Genomic DNA, 16964 nt, shown 5'->3' with positions numbered 1-16964 from the left:
ATTACGGGCATGAGCCACTGTGCCCGGCCGCTGGGCACTAAACCTTTTACTGGTAGACTGTGGAGCAGTCAGGAAGTCTTAGGGGAGAGCCCAGCATGGTGGGGAGGCACTTTGGCTCAGGGTAGCAGCCATTTACCAACTAGTACAGCAATATTTAAAAATGTCCACAGTCACAGTTTATACCACTACACTCCAGCCCTCATTGAAAGGGTGGATGGGAGGACAGCCTTCTCTATTCCTTACTTTCCTCACCTGTCAAATGGAAGAGCTTGGCTTTGATGATGAGCAAACAGGCATTACACTAATGATCACACAACAGCGGCCGCCATCTGAGCACTTTTCACGGCCACAGAGCGTCCCTGCATATCTCAACGAGTCCTTGCTACACCACCACAAGGAAGACATTACTATCCCATTTAACAGATGAAGAATACTAGGTCCAGAGAGGTGAAAGAAAACAGCACACATGGTGGTTAAAATCCCATCTCCCACACTTACTAGCTGTCAGACCCTAGACAAGTTACTGAACCTCCCTCTCCATCTCCTTTTCCTCCTCTGTAAAACCCGTTAACGACACCTCCTCGTAGGGCTGCAGTGAAGATCAGTGATTCAGTGAGACGATGGCGCTGGGCGCTCAGCACGGTTATCTGTTGCTTGGTAAGTGGAATAATAACATTTCTTTCTATTTTTATTATTATTGCCCAAGGTAATAACTGTAGCGGCGCTGAGAAATCCCTTTGGTGCCTTCCTATTCTAAAATCCTATTAATTTACATGGCATTTCGCATCCAAAGAGCTTTAATAGATAACATTGATAATTCGCTTGTGAGTGATGGGGTATGTCTTATCTGAAGTGCAAGCTTAACTCTGGTGGGTTAATCTGACAGCAGGAGGCAAGGGCTTGCAGGCAGCCCGCAGGACCAGCTGGGGTGCCCAGTGTCACTTGTGAGGTGATCACCACGGGCATGAACGTGGAGCCTGGCGCCCCAGTGCTTGTGTTGGTCAACTGGACTGACGGTTCCCACTGCCCTCCTACCTTGATGTGCTGCCCTCGAAACAGGGTCTTGTCCAGCTCCCCCACCTTTTCTAGGAGGGGCTGGACCAGAGGAGCCTTCCTGGGTCCTTCCACAAGAGTGGAATCCTGTTTGCTGCTCTGTCCCCAACAAGCAGGTAGAGGCCCACCTCTCATTCACCACTGTGTCCCCTATATCCAGGGCAGGGCCTGTGACATAGTATTTGGTGACTACATGCTAAACACCCAAAGGAAGGATGGCGAGATGGATGGGTGGAGGAGGCATGGTAGACAGGGGGATGCGGAGAGGTGCTTCTGGCCTTACCTGAATCCCAGCACCTTCAAAGCTGATACTAGAGGTCAAGAGAAAGCCTGAAGAAGCCCTAAGCAGGTACCACTAAGGGAACTGTAGGGCTGGCCTCAGACCTTTCCCTGCAAAACCAGGCATGCCCTGGGGCCAGCCAAGCACCTGCTCAGACTCAGGGTGGGGCAGCAGGGCCTCAGTGGGAGGAAGAGGATGCTACACTCACCTCTCCCTCTCCCACCTCAAAGGCAGCCAGCCCTGGCCGGCCAGCATCTAGAGCCCTCTGGGGCTGCACAGCTGTTTGCACAAAGGCGCCAGCAGGGGAACAGCCTCCTATGGCAAAGGTGGGGTCAGCATCCCTGGCTCACAAAGCTTGTGTCCGGGATTCCCTGGGTCTGGGAAGAGTGGCACTGGCTTCCCAGTGCCAAAACCTGTTGTCCAGCTGTCTCAGCCCAAGTACCAGGGCAGCCTCTGCCCAGAAGGGGAATCCATGGAGGCAGGAATGCAAGGGAGGCAAGACGCATACTGCGTCTGGGTCTCCTGCTGGCCCTCGAGGTGGAATACCCTCTTCTCATCATCTGCCTGGCGAACTTCTACGTGTGCTTCAAAACTCGGCTCAGATGTTGCCCACTACAGTCTGAATGTTCATGCTCCTGCCAAAATTTCTATGTTGACATCCTCACCCTCCAGGTGATATGAAGAGGTGGGGCCTTCGGGAGGTGATTAGGCCATGAGGGCAGAGTCCTCCTGATTGGGATTAGCATCCTTATGAAAGAGACCCCAGAAAGCTGGCCACCCCTTTGACCACGTGAGGAGAGAGCAAGAAAATGGCAGTCTACGAACCAGGAAGTGGCCCTCGCCAGACACCCAATCTGCGGGTACCTTCATCTTAGACTTCCCAGCCTCCGGAACTGAAATATAATTTATATGTTTTCTTTTTTTGAGTCAGGGTCTCATTCTGTCACCCAGGCTGGAGTGCAGTGGCACAATCATAGCTTACTATAACCCTGAACTCCTGGGCTCAAGTGATCCTCCTGCCTCAGCCTCCCCAGTAGCTGAGACTACAGGTGTGTGCCCCCATGCCTGGCTAATTTTTTAAACATTCTGTTGAGACAGAGTCTGACTATGTCGCTCAGGATGGTCTCAAACTCCTCGCCTCAAGCAATCCTCCCGCCTTGGGCTCCCAACATGTTGGGATTACAGGAGTGAGCCACTGTGCCTGACCAATTTCTGCTGCTTATAAGCTACTCAGTCTATGGTGTTCTATTACAGTTGCCAGAATGGACTAAGGTTTTGCCCTTCCTGAAGGCTGTCCAGCAGAGTAAAGGGCTCCCTCTGCGCCCTGTGCAGCTCCTCGTCACACAGGAACATGCTACCAGGCTCTGAATTCTTTGCACCCTTGCTCAGAACACTTGTATCCAGGAGGCCCTGGCTCGGGTCGGGTGCTGATGACTGTCTCCAGCACTCTGCAGAGAATGTGCTTTTGCCCCAGCTGAAGAGACAGAGAGCAGGGGCAGTGACCTGGTTGGCCGGGGTCTCTCAGGGGCAGGGGACCCAAGCTGACCTAGACTCTGTACAAAAGTCTCTATGCAGGATTCCTTTCAGCCTGGAGACGAGGGGGTGGGGGACACACCTTTGCCTTCTGCTTTGTCCCTGGCTGTCAGAAGGCACGAGCTGCCCGGACCTCAGGCCTGGCACTGCCCTTTGCCTCAAATTCCACATGCTGAGTAATTTACGGTTTTCTGTTGTTGCGTTGTTTTTTAAGTTGTAGCCTTTCACTTGTTTTTGCTGATGGAAATGAAAACTGAGGGCTTGAAGAAAGGTGATTAAGTTCCTGCTAGCAGACTTAATGGGGACTTTGTAAGGCTGGTGGTACAGGGACCTAAGCAGGTGGGGGTGGAGGAAAATGAGATCTGGTGGGCACGGAAACTCAAGTCCACAGAGGACGAGGTGTGGGGTCACCTGCAGCCTCCCTCACTGCAGCTGCTGCCATCCTGCCATAGCTGGCAGGGCCCTCTGCTCCCTGGGCCGGGCTGCCTTCCTTGGTCATGACACTAACCTTTTCTAAAGCACTAGATCATTCCTGGTCCCACCAACCCTCCATCAACCTGTGACGATGTGAGGAAGGATCAATAGCCCCATTTGACAGATGGGGAAACTGAGGCCCAGAGATGGCCTTATTTTCCTGGTGAGCTAAGGGCAAGAACTCAGTCTCCTGACCTCCCGCCTGAGGACACAGGGCTCTGGGCTTTGCCATGGGGAGCTGAGCGCTCACTTAGTCACATTTCCCTTTATTTACGCAGAGGAGCTTCAAGAGGCACAGAAAGCTGATCAAAAGCGAAACCCGCAATTCCCGTCAGTTCAGATTGCTCCAATTCATTTCTGCGAACATTTATTAAGTGCCTATTAGGCTCCGTGCTCTGCTTTCATCTGGGAATAGAGTCAACTCCTGATTTTCCACGCCGAGGGAGGAATGTGGCAACATATCCACAGCCCCTGACGAGCCTCACGCAGTGCTGGTCTGGGTTTGGGGTGTGCCACTGAATTCGACTTTTCTGTCTTCTTTTAAAGCAGCAGACATGCTTTCCTGACTAAGCTTGCCTTTAATATTCAAATGAGAGGATAAGCCCTGAGTATACACAGGGCCAGGTGGCGCAGGAGTGGGCCGGCCACGAGAGAGCTGGCTTGTGATTTGAAATCTGGCTGTGGATCTAATCTGGGAAGGGGTAATCCCTAGAGATGAGGCTCCAGGGCTGAAGGGATGTTCAGATTAGAGGGCTGGTGATGAGACAGATGTGTGGGGGCTGCTGTGTCGGGAGGGCTTTCCTTGGCAGGGAGCATTTCTGTTTACAGTGCTACAGCATCTAGCTGGGGCCGCTGGACACACGAGTCCATGCTTATGGCAGTCTACCTGGGAAGCTGACTGGTCTGTCTTGGTATTTCAAGATCTGTTTCCCTACTAGCAAGAAATCAGCCATGGCTCATGGGTTGGGCTCCATTCTGGAAGCCAACCAGAAGCATGCACCAGGCAGAGCCTGAGGGTCTGTCAGGGGTCCCAGCGAGGGCATTTCTGGGGTGGGGGCAGGAGATGAAGAAAGAGCCCCTTAAAAACTGAAGCAGGAGGAAAGAGGGAGTTTCCATTTACATGCAAATGAGGGGCCATCCAGGCAGCCCAGCATGAGGCTGCAGAGTCTAGGAAGGGGGCTCTGTGCTCTCCCTGAACTAGGCCAGAAAGAGCAGGACACAGGAGACGCCGAGGCAGGGAGCAGCTCCCTGAGCGCACGCTGGGGTCTCGCCCCTCCTGAGTGGGGACTGACCACAGAGGTCTCTGCCACTTAGGTGGGCTGGAGGATGGCGTGGATGGAAGGGCGCTGAAGTCGCCTCCCCTAGTGGCCTAGGTTACCACTCCCAGGCAGGATCCTAGGCCTTGAGCATGGCAGCTGCAGCGTTTTTGAATGTTTTGCAAAATGTCAACGATCAGACAGATCTGGCAGGTGGGTGAAGCAGGTTCACGACGCAGCCCCTTGTCTATGGCCAAGGCTTCTCTCAGTCATCCTGCAAACACCAACTCCTCCACCTCCTGAGAACTTGGGCTCTCTTCACTATTTCCACATCCAAGCCCTAGCCCTCAGGCTAAGACAGACCACTAAGCCTCTGCCTTTGCTCAAAGACCAGAGGACTTGACTAAAGCTTACCTTGCAAGCAGCCCTAAAGACAATGGGCTACAGCGCTTCCCCCAGAGGAATAGGATATTCCTGAGCTAGGATATCCCTCTCCTCGGACACCAACCCTCCCAATCCCCCACTCTTTTAGAGTGACTGCAAATCACCTGGCACTGAAGAACCATCAGTGGACAGGAATAGAGAAGGTAAGCTACATGGCAGACAGGCCGGGAGTCCGGGTGCAGCAACTGGCCACGACGCTAATCACAGTCGTCCCTTCTGCTGAGCTAGGAGTTGGCCTCAACATCATTCTGAAGCCAGTACTCATCAGTCAGCATCAGCACCCAAGAGCAAACCTGTTTTCCATCGCTGAAGAGGTAGGAGCACACACTGGCACTTCTAGAACCGGAGTCCAAGCTCAGCAGGCTGGGGATAGGTCTCCCTGCCTGGGAACCTGTGCTGCCCCTGCATTTTGCATGCGGTATCCTGGGAGGGAGGCTTAAGCACCGTGCCACCATGAGTGCTCTGGAGCTGGGGCTACTATTGGTTGCCAAAATGTTGGTTCAGAGACCTTTTGGCGGTTAGGGCCATATTAACTTCGCTGTCCCCAGTAGAACTGCAAGGTCCAAAGAACCACCAGCCAGCCCCAGGCAGGGAGAGAGGGATGGAGCCAAGAGAGGGGGAGGTGGAGAGGAGAGGAGGTGGGGTGCAGAGAGAAGGGACAGTCCTCCAGACTTACCCTCATGGCCTCTCACCTCATCAAACTCCTCAGACTCAACAATGGAAGTTCGACCACATCACTTCTCTGTGAAATCACCTCCAAATACTTCATATGCTTAGGGAATCAAATTTAACTTCTTAAACCTGACTCACAAGGCCCACCATGGCTCCAGCCCTGTAGCTCTCCTCCCACCTAAACTGCTTCTGCAAGTTCCCCAGCCACTGAACTATGCACAATCCCTGGGACCTGCAGTGCTTCCTCTGTCAGGTGTGCAGCAGAAATTGCTAAGCGTCCACTAGTAGCTGTTCCACTCTTTGTTAGTGCCAAAATCGCGTATTTCTAGCTGAGCACGTGGCTACCTGAAAAAAAAGACACTGCTGAGGTTTCCAGCCAGCCGAAACTGGTCATGTGACCAAGTTCTGACCAATGGGATCAAAATGTCCTGCATGACTTCTAAGAAGCATTATTAAAGGGAAGAGGTGTATTCTTCTGGGATGAATATGTGATGGCTGGAGTTTGAGCAGCCTTCTTAGACTATGAGGTGGAGTCTCACGCTGAAGAGAATAGAATGAAATTAGAGAAGAAACCCAGACAATAAATATTATGGAGCCACAGCCAGGCTTCTTTTACATGCGAGATAAATGAATTATTTTGTTTGGTCCATTATTATTTTGTGTTTTATTACTTTTGTGTTTCTCTTCCTTCTTAAAACTACCTGATTCAATGTCTAAGCATGTCATTTCTCTGTCTGGGATATACTTCCTTTCATTCTTTACCTGGCTAATTCTATTTGGCTTTTTGAGACCCAGTTCTGGTGTCACCTTCTCTAGAGGGCACTCTGGGCAAGCCCACCCTTCCCTGTCACAGCATACAGAGCTTCCCTCTCTCTTTTCTTTCTTTGAGACACAGTCTTGCTCTGCTGGCCAGGCTGGAGTGCAGTGGTACAATCTCAGGTCACTGCAACTACCGCCTCCCGGGTTCAAGCGATTCTCCTGCCTCAGCCTCCCGAGTAGCCGGTACTACAGGCATGCACCACCACGCCTGGCTATTTTTTGTATTTTTAGTAGAGATGGGGTTTCACCATGTTAGCCGGGCTGGTCTTGAACTCCTGACCTCAGGCAATCCACCCACCTTGTCCTCCCCAAAGTGTTGGGATTACAGGTGTGAGCCACTGCACCCGACCAGAGCGTCCCTCTCTCTAGCGAAGTGCCTGTCTCATGATGTTCAATTGGTCTTATCGCTGCTTTTCTCTCCCTTGGCTAGCCCATGAGCATCTGAAGAAGTCACTCTTATTCATGTCTAGATGTCTGGTACGTATTTCAGTACCTGATGATCAGCAAAATGGGGAAGGAGGGAAAGAAAGGATAGGGGCATGAGGGTGGGCAGGAAGTCCTAGCAACTCTTTAGCTTCACGTAGGAATCCTCTATCATTCCTTTCACTGAAACAGATCCATCGTGGGGGATAAAGATGCGAAAACCACTCTGGAGAGCTGACTTCATAAGAACATCAATGCCCACTATTTCTAAAACCTTCAATTTTATAGTATTTACCAATTTACAAGGCACATTCATGCACATGTTATCCCTTAATTCTAACAACTCAACTAACTAGGCGCTTTCATTTTCTCCAGGGCTTGCAGGGTACATGACTTGGTCAAAGGCACATGGCTACTAAGTGGCCAAGTGGGACCTGGAAACCAGGTCCTCCGGCTTCATATCCAAGAACATTCCCACTGGACACCGGAGCCTCATCCACCTCAGTGCTCTGGGAAGTCAGGTAAGCAAGCCACGTGCACAACCACACGCAGGCCCGTGTGCACGAGTGCGAGCACGTGCGTGTGCACTCACCTAGCGCACAGATGTGAGGGGCTCCAGATGTGTGTGGCACTTTCACATGAGAGGGGAGCCAGGGTGGAGGAGGGAGCATCGGGGCGATACTGTGCAGCTGGTGCATGCAGATGCTCCGCCACTCTGCTCAAGGACAGATCACCTCAAGCAAGTACAGGGGACGCCAGGAAGCAGGGAGGGCTGGGAACAGGTGGCAGCCGGGGTGGGGGTGGGGGCGCATGCTTTTATAAACTGCACTAGGCTGTCATTGGCGCTGGTTATTCAGTGCATTCACCTCCCCCGGAGCGAGAACAGGACACTGTCAGGCTAAGAGACAGCAGCACACAGCATGTCCGTGGTAAACAATTTATTTTTCTACCTCGGTTGCTTACAGGGGGGAAAAATAAAACGTCATCAGGGAGAAGCACAGATGAACTAATACAGAGATGAAGAAAATTCACAATGGCTAAAACATTTGTGAGGCAAGCATACTAGGACAAGTTCACCAAAGCAAAGCAATTCACAGCAAAACAAAATATGGGGGGTGGGGGCGGGGGGAAGCCTTACAGATTTTGTTCTTTGAAAAAAAATTATACTCATGGAAAAGCCTGCAGGAAAATAACAGGAAACTAACCAATTATTACATCAAGCATCTTTAATGAGATGAGCCAAACTGCACATGTTGGGTCTCAAGGACAATGACATTCAAATGTATGGATTCACTCACAGCAAATGCATCAGATGGAAGCACGCAGGCCACTTCTCACAAACTACCAGCACAGACAAAGCGGTGACTCTTGAGGGTCCAACTGAGCAGTACGTCATTAATCCAAGAGAGTGGGCGTATTTCAGACAGGGAAGCAGAGGGAGTCAGGCCATGGGAAAAGACCCTTCTAAGGGTGACGGGTGGGAGTGCCAGCCCTCAGATGAGTGAGGCCTGCTCAGGATGGGCCCCCTCCTACCCCAGTGGTGCCAGCAGGCAAAGCCAGGCCAGCGCGAGCAGGGAGGTGAGCTGGGGAAGGCGGGACCGACTATGGATCGGTGCCCACAGTGCCTGCCATGTGGTGGCATCTGGGTGACTCCACTGTCCCTTCTCGAAGACAGACGGGCTTAGGATTATGGCAACAGCCAGTGGCCCCAAAAGACAAAGATAGTCAGATAGTGTGTATATAGCTCCTCTTCCAGATTACGTTTTTCACCTTCTTAGAGAATAGTCTGTCTCTCTGTGTGTTCACCTTTATTGCTGTTCATCGTAAGACAGAGGTGCTCCAAGTCCTGTATCTGCAACCCCTCTGGGCCACCAGCACTTCAAAGGTCACCCCATGAAATATCCCCAACAAGCCTTAAAAAAATTTGATGTCTTCTTCCTAGATGCCCCTGAGGAGGCTTTACGAAGTTTGTGAGAAGTTTCCCTCTGGCCCCGTTACATTCTGGGGAAGTGAGGTCGGTCACAATGCATACAAGAAGCAAAGTGGGAGGGGACTGGAGAATAAGTTAAAAAAAAAAATCGAGTGAAGCAATGAGGACATGAGTCTTTTCTAAGAATTAAAAATCAGAAAAAGAACATTCATTCAAACAGGCAGCTAGGACAGACTTTCAGTGGGTACTGACAGGAGCTGGGGTGGCCCAGGCCAGGACTCTGTCCTCTCCCTCTAGAAATGGTAGCAAACCCCACTTTGCTATGCCTCTCTACTAGTTGATAAAAATTATGTCTTGTGAAATCGGCAAATAGTCTGCAAAGTGAAATAAGAACAGAAATTAACAGATTAAACTGAAATAAGAAGTTGAAGTCCAGAGCGGGGGAAAGAGAGGAAGCAGGGGAGATCCCTGATCACAACCGTAATAATTCAAGACCGGATCCTGATCCGAGTTCCGGGCTGGGGTGGACACCTGGACGTGGGAAGAAGGAGCTTTCCCAGAGTGGCTGGTCACCACCCAGCATTTCTAGAAAAGGACTACTCCCCACTCTAAAAACTATGCCCTCTCTAGGAACACGACATTTATTCTCACAGAATTCTGAAGGTAGGCACAGCCAGGTGCCACTTGCTACCAGCTGTGTGGCCCAGGAAGGTCCCCGCAGCCCCACGTCACATGAAGAGAATGAGGTTCCATTAAGAGTGATATCTACGCCCCCAACCAGGTGAGATGGATGTTCGTAAGAAGGGGTGAACCCAGATGGAAAGGAGGACCCTTTCTCAAGGAGATCAGACTGCATCTTCCTGAAAGGGGACCCAGGCTACCTGGTTCATGAGTGAGAACAGCCAGGATGAAGAGTTTCGGAGCTCTCTGGGACCTGGGCGTGCTTTCATTTCTGCCAGCGAGCTGTCTCGCATGGCCCTGCTGGGGGACTCAGAAAGGGGCTGGGAGAGGTTTGGGATCCACACACAGCATAAGGGGGGCTGGAGGTGGAAAGTGGGTAAAGTGGGCACACAGTGAGGACACTGGAAAGAAAGACCACAAAGAGAAAATATCAGGACAGTTGGGAGGTGACATGACTGCTGTGAGATGTCACAAAGTCACAGGATCCCCGGGGCATGGCAGGGGTCCGCAGAATCTACCTGATGGGGACGAGGAGAGGGCAGAGGGCTGGGCTGCCCCATCTCTGGGTCCTCCTTCCATAGCCCAGCCGCCTCAGCCAGATCCACCAGAAACCTTCCTTATTGGCATGAGGTGACAGATGGAAGTCAGAGCATCCCAAAGCTTCCCTGACCCAGAGGCCCTGGCCCTGAGGCCGCAACTCCAGCAGGCATCAAGTTTGGTTCTAGAAAGGCAGGGCTACTCCCTGCGCTCTTGACTGGAACGACACATGGACCTACCTAGGCTCTATGTCTGGAAGCACGTGGCTGCCTGGGGAGGCATCTAGGAAAAGCACAGACCCAACACCCCACAAGGAGCAGCCCCTTTGAGAGGGGGTCAGAAGAGGAATAGACTCCGACCCCAGCCTGGCTCCTCAGATGAGTGGGGCGGGCGGCGAGCCCCAGTCACGGGGCCACCCTTCCCGGTTCATGGCCACTCTACTCTTGCCATCCCTGAGAGCAGGCAGCCTTACTCTTGTGGCCACTGGTGGCCCCTTTCTGGCCATCGGTTAGGAGAATCAAGAGGTTTCCATGGTGAATGGGAAGGTGGAAAGGATGAGGAAATCAAAGTCTGATGGTTGAGAAAGACAGAGCAGCTAACTCTCAAGGGTCAGGAAGCTGCTGTCTGTACACTGTAATGCCCGACTTCTGTCCCATTCAAACTGAGCTGATTGGATTAAGCTGCAGGGGCTGTGGCCAGGACGAACAGATGGGCCCTGGGCATAAACACTCCAACCCCCCTCTATCCTCCTTCCTCTAGCCCAACCTCCCCCTCAACCCTGGTTCCTAAAGCCTTGGCTTTGGTGAAGGGCTGGGCACCCAGGGGACCCTATCTCCCTCTGCCCAGCCTCATTTTGGTCAGTGCTGCATGTCTGTCTGCTGGGGCAGGCTCAGGGATGCAAGTGATGGAGGCAGAGTTCTACCAGATGTTTCCTGAGCCAGCTCATGGGGGCGCTGGGCAGGCCCTCTGATGAGACAAGGGCCTTAGCATGGGGTCCACACTGATGCCCTCCTCCAATTATTCCATGTTAAGATCCCTCAACTCTATCCTCCTGGGACTAGCATCGCACTAAGGGGCAGCCCGATTCTGGAGGGAAGCGTGTTGTGCAGGCTGAGTGCGCACACACACAGACGAGAGACACGGACCTTCGTGCCTGTCAACCCCTGGAGAGGAAGCCAAGGGAGGAAGTGAGAGGAAAAGCTCCCCTAGAACCTGCCACCAGCTTCTGGGCTGAGTAGGACAGGCAGAGAATGAAGCACAGGGGCGCTGACCCCATGGGTCTCTCTGGGAGGAGTGGTGCGCATGTGTGTAGGTGTGTGGGCCATGCACGCCCCCCCAACAACGCTCCTCTTCCTTTATGTGTTGGAACAACACCAGCCCGTAAGAACTTTCTGCAGTGGTGGAAACCTTCTACACTCTGCGCTGGCAATAGCCACTTGCCACACATGGCTACTGACTCCTTGCAATGTGGCCAGTGTTTCTAAAGGAACTGAAATTTTCTTTTTACTTGTTGTTTTTTGGTGGGGGGATGGAGTCTCACTCTGTCACCCAGACTGGAGTACAGTGGTGCAATCTCGGCTCACTGCAACCTCTGCCTCCTGCGTTGAAGTGATTCTCTTGCCTCAGCCTCCTGAGTAGCTGGGATTACAGACACCCGCCACCACGCCTGGCTCATTTTTGCATTTTTAGTAGAGACGGGTTTCACCATGTTGGCCAGGCAGGTCTCGAACTCCTGACCTCAAGTGATCCTCCTGCCTCAGCCTCCCAAAGTGCTGGGATTATAGACGTGAGCCACCATGCCCAGCCAACTTTAATTTAAATATAAGTTTTAGTAGCTATACGTGGCTAGTATTATTGTACCAGACAAATGGACACTAGGGAGATGGTGGAGGGTGGCAGTTAAGGCCCAGACTGCCTGGTCCAAATGCAGATCCTGCCCCTTGTGTACTGTGACCCCTTCAGAACGAGTTTCTACCTCTCTGTGCCTGTGCTGGGGGGTGGGGGAGTCTCCACCTGGAAATGGGAAAGTCTAATGACAGTGGCTGGTGCACTGGCCTCTCTTGCGGCGGTCCTTCTGGTGCATGTGCCCTTCCTTCCTTTGGGTCCAGGAGCCTGTGGCCATCCTGAAGCAGCCTGCTGCTGGGGGCATACTTGGGGATGGCTCCCTTAGTGCAGGCCAAGGCTGAGCCCTCTCCCAGATGGGGAACCGCCCAGCCCTGGGGGGCACTGGTCGGGGAGCCCCCTGCACTCAAACTCCTCCATCTAGGACTTCTGCTACTGGGCCCGCCTTCCCCGCACCCTCTGACCCACACAACCGGATAGGGGCACAGACCCCAAAGACCATCCCTCCCAGACCCCCTTTTCCAGAAGAGGGAAGTAAGTCCCGAGAAGTTGAGTGACCTGCCCATGGCCACTTGGCTGGTTGGTGTCAGAGCCAGGACAAGAGCTTGGGGCTTCCACTGCTGGTTGAGGGATCTGTCTGCCATAGGACATGGCTCTAAGTGACCCAAAATGCCTCCTGACCCCCCCGCCACCTTTCCTGCCCAGATGCTTGGTCTGAGACAAAGACCAGGCCTGTCTGGCTGTCAGCGTCGGAGCACCATCCTCCAGCGACACGTCTTCGCTTCCTTTGCTTCTTAATTCATCTCAGACCTGACACTCCCAGGCCTCCAGGTCTAGGCATGACGACCAAGCAGGGGTGAAACTCTGCCTGCAGCCCAGCTCCCCATGAGCCAACTGCCTCAGCAGAGAACCCACAGAGGACAAGACTGTCGCTAACACCTCCTCTAGAACCCCGGCTGTCCTTTGCACGTGGACACCCCCAAACACCCCAATCTATTTTTCTCTGTACTCTACACAGGGGAAAAGCATGGCCTGTGAAACACTGCTTCCTTCATTGTCCCTCCCCAATCCCTACAAGACCATGTGTCCCCTTACTGGTTCTCCCAGGTGGGATCCCAGGCCTGGCAGCTATCTGGAGCTGGAGCAGCCCCAGCGTGTGGCAGGCATCACCGTGGGCTCTGCCTTGAGTCTTGATACCCATGTAGAGGGAAAGGAGAATCTAAACAGCCCACCCAGGATGGACGGCAGCCCCAAACCCCGGCAGCACATCAACACACCCCAGAAGGACACTGAAGCCACAGCAGTCGGGACCAAGCTGGAGGAGGAATGGAGGAAAGGAAGGAAGGGCGAGGAGACATCAGACATCGTGCAGGTGGACACGGGGAGCAGGGAGACAGGCAAGCGGGGGTAGAGGGTGAAAGAAAGCCCTGTGCCTAGAGTTCAGTCCCCAGCGAGAAAAAAGCCGGAAGAGGCCTCAGGAAAAGGAGGTGAGCAGAGGGTGGCCTCCTGCCTCAGTTCTCCTGCTTTTCTTTTAAAAGCTGCCACTGTTAAATACCCAGCACCGGTGAAATATTATACGTGCGTTAATCAGAAACTCTGAGCTGCATCCTGGCCTTGAACTTAAGTGGATTTGAAATTCATCACATATAAGTCATTTTCAAATGAATGCACGTATGAAATGCATTCTCTTTAGGGGTTCTCTCACCTCCCGCCAAATGCAGCCCACCTCTTACGCTTCCAAAGCCCTGGCAGAGCGAGCCACTTACCTGGGAACTGATAGCCATAGCTAGGAGCAAATCCGGGGTAGCCGCGGCCATAGGTCGCCACGAAGTTGGGGTATCCTTGAACACAAAGAGAAAGATCAGAGTCCTGTTAGTACGGCCGCCTCAGGTCTGGGGTAAAATCTCATGGAGGGTGGCACTGAGGAAGAGCCTGAGTTATTTTCCTTCACAAAATAATTTGTCTCCCATGAGGACTTTTATCAGGGCCCGGGTCACCTCTCTCCTGTGGCCGGGGGCGCTGCTGTCAGCTGTTGCTAATTAACCTGCATTTGGGCGGCCAGACCCCGCAAAGCCCATGTACTTTCCTGAACCTTCAGAGTAAATGCCACGCATCGGCACCAAACACAAGGCTTGCGCCAGGCTCTGACATTTGGAGAGCTTACCCTGCATGTACTTTACCTTAATGCTATTGACAGTAGGAGATTAAAGTCCTCGTGATGCCTCCTCCTGAGGCAGTGGACAACAGGGCCAGTACCAGACAGATCATGGGATCTCAGGAGTCACAGTTTAGTGGCCAAACTCAGGGCTCACGCTGGGTCTCTGGAAAATGCTGGGCCTGGTGAGCTATAGCCCACATTGCACGGAGGTGCCAGGATCTTTGGAGAACGGCTAGGGGCTGGGTGTGCATACCACAAAGTGTAGCTGAAAGTCAGGAGCCCTGTGCTGCGGGACTGGATGGGCATTTCACGGCAGATATATTGTTTTTAGACCCCGTCTCAGCAGATAACCTAGTGGGTGAGTGGTTCACCAGAAGACGCGTGTGGAAACTGCCACTGGGTTGGCCACTGGGCACACAGGAAACTCAGCTGGCAAGTCCAGGTGCTGGTGTGACCATCTCAGAACTGTCACTAACTCCGAGTGATGTGGGCTGTCATTCAGCTCTCAGGGAGTCACTGTAGCTGCTCAGCCCACTTCGTTCTTCACGTCCCTGCCTGATTCAGGCTACAATGAAGGCCACGTGGGCCAGGCTCACTCCGCCTCCTTCCACTCAGTATACTTGTAACCTCAGCACATTCATGCTCTTAAGATGCCACCACGGCCACCCAACAACCACTGAGATATGACTTTTGCTTTGACCTTAGAGGTCAATGTCTGGGGTCAGTTTTTTGGCTGCCCAGCCCCTGAGCCTCTCCCTGTGTGTAAGTCTTGCAGAGGGCCCCCCCTTCATCACAGAAGCTGAGAAGGCCTCCTTCCTCCTCTTCCTGGGGTTGCAGGCTGGGTGGCAGGTCTCCTTGGGATCTGCCTCTGGCGCTGGAAACGCAGAGGAGGAGTGACTGGTTCAGAATTCATTCTGGTGTCAGCAGCAGAACCCAGCATCCAGTGTTGGCAACCGTGGCCCCCTGACTAGGCCATTCCTGGGTTGTCCCCTTGGCTAGGGCTAGGGCTCTGACCGCCCAGCTCCCCCAGTTCCTGCCTGTTTTCTGAGTCCTGTTCTCCAGCCATCCTGTCGATTCTCCAGCACTGCCCAAGCTCCTTCTGATAATCTTTGCTGCTTACAGCAGCCAGGGTTGTTTCTGTGGCTGTTATCAAAACGTTGGCAAACAATTACTTTGATGGGTGGACTTACGACAGCCTCCAGGCTCTCCAGCAAGGACTGCGACAGTGACACTTTCCACATGTGTCTCTGCCCTTCTACACAACCCCTTTAAAAACATCCCTGCACACAGCTCTGTGGTCTCATCACCCACCGGCTCAGAGGCTTCTCACACATCACACTGACCACTTTCTGACCCTGCAAAATGAGGGCCAACGGAAGAGGGTCACTTACTAAATTCCCCCTTGCCTGCGCTCAGCATCAGGAGTCAGAGCTTGCTTGTCATCCTGCTGCCCACTCAGAGCTTTTGTGTCTTGGAGCTGGGCCTCACCGTCCCTCACTTCCTGGTGGATGTCGGTGCTGTAGCCTCTGTCTAGTATCCGTGGATCTGCCATCAGACCTAGAGCAGAAACTCACGGGTCTGCAATCAGGAGACCTGGGTTCCAGTCCTGCCTCTGGCCCAGGACCATGCCCTGGGGGGTTGTTATGATTTGACATTTGTGTTCCCCTAAATTCCTATGTTGAAATCCTAACACACAAGGTGATGACCTTAGGAGGTGGGGCCTTTGGGGTGTGATGAGGTCATGAGGTGGAGCCCTCATGAATATGCCCTTAACGAAGAGGCCACAGAGAGACCCTCTGCCCTTCCAACACGTGGGGACACAGTTAGAAGGTGCCAGCTATGAGGAAGTGGGCCCTTCCCTTACCACACATGGAATCAGCCAGCACCTTGATCTTTACTTCCCAGCCTCCAGAACTGTAAGAAATAAATGCTTATTGTTCGGAAGACACTCGTCTATGGTACTCTGTGACAGCAACCTGACTTAAGATAGGAGTCTTCCTGGCTGGGCGCGGTGGCTCACACCTGTAATCCCAGCACTTTGGGAGGCCAAGGGGGGTGGATCACGTGGTCAGAAGATCGAGACCATCCTGACCATGGTGAAACCCTGACTCTACTAAAATACAAAAAATTAGCCGGGCGTGGTGGCGCGCGCCTGTAGTCCCAGCTACTTGGGAGGCTGAGGCAGGGGAATGGCTTGAACCCAGGAGGTGGAGGTTGCAGTAAGCCGAGATCGCGCCACCGCACTCCAGTCTGGTGACAGAGCAAGACTCCATCTCAAAAACAAAACAAAACAAAACAAAACAAAAAGACAGGAGTCTTCCTTTTTCTCTTGGAGCCTGAGTCTTGTCACCTGTAGAAAGCCTTGCAGGTCCCTTGCAATAGTGATATGCCCAAATTCTCAAATGAGACCAGTTGTGGCTCCACTCCCTTGCTTCCGCCAGAGCCTTCCCAAATGTTCGGTCACTGCTCACTCACTGGCCCATGGAACTGACTACCTCCACAGGCTCTTGCCACCTGGTCCTTCCCGTGCGCTTATTTCCCAGCGCTTGGTGCCTCATGGGCAGAAGTCTGCCTAAGCGAGGCAGAAGGACCCAGCAGCTGTGCACTGCCTGCGAGCTGTGAGTGCAGGAGCCAGTGGGATGCTGAGCTCAGGAACCCGACGGGGAAAGAAGGGAGGAAGAATGGCAAAGGCCAGGGTGCAGATACCTTAAGTGGACACATGCATACTGGCTCCTTCCTTTGTATTTATTTCATGGCTGGGAGTTCAATTCTCCTCCCAATTAATCACCTGCTATCAAATCAGATTTTGTACTAGATTTCTTATACCCTTATTTCAACAATATTGATAAACAGATTATATGC

At 52.8% G+C, this 16964-nt stretch overlaps 1 protein-coding gene across 11 annotated transcripts in view; it reads right to left on the bottom strand.

The window, feature by feature from the left end:
• The window catches only part of MSI2 (musashi RNA binding protein 2), a 431644-nt gene that overhangs the window by 44810 nt on the left and 369870 nt on the right, over positions 1-16964 (bottom strand). For 10 of the 11 annotated variants that reach the window (XM_021672790.2, XM_021672791.2, XM_021672785.2 and 7 more), the window contains exon 10: positions 13711-13785. In XM_021672790.2, coding sequence (XP_021528465.1) covers positions 13711-13785 — 75 coding nt within the window. Of the gene's footprint in view, positions 1-7875; positions 9259-13710; positions 13786-16964 lie in introns of those variants that run through there. The other variant, XM_021672793.2, reaches the window with a different exon arrangement.

Source organism: Aotus nancymaae, unplaced genomic scaffold (assembly GCF_030222135.1).
Source record: "Aotus nancymaae isolate 86718 unplaced genomic scaffold, 86718_ANA_hifiasm-v0.15.2.pri h1tg000072l, whole genome shotgun sequence".
In the NCBI taxonomy this organism is placed as follows: domain Eukaryota; kingdom Metazoa; phylum Chordata; class Mammalia; order Primates; family Aotidae; genus Aotus; species Aotus nancymaae.
Note: the sequence above shows the minus strand (reverse complement) of the source record. Positions and strands in the feature narration are given on the sequence as shown.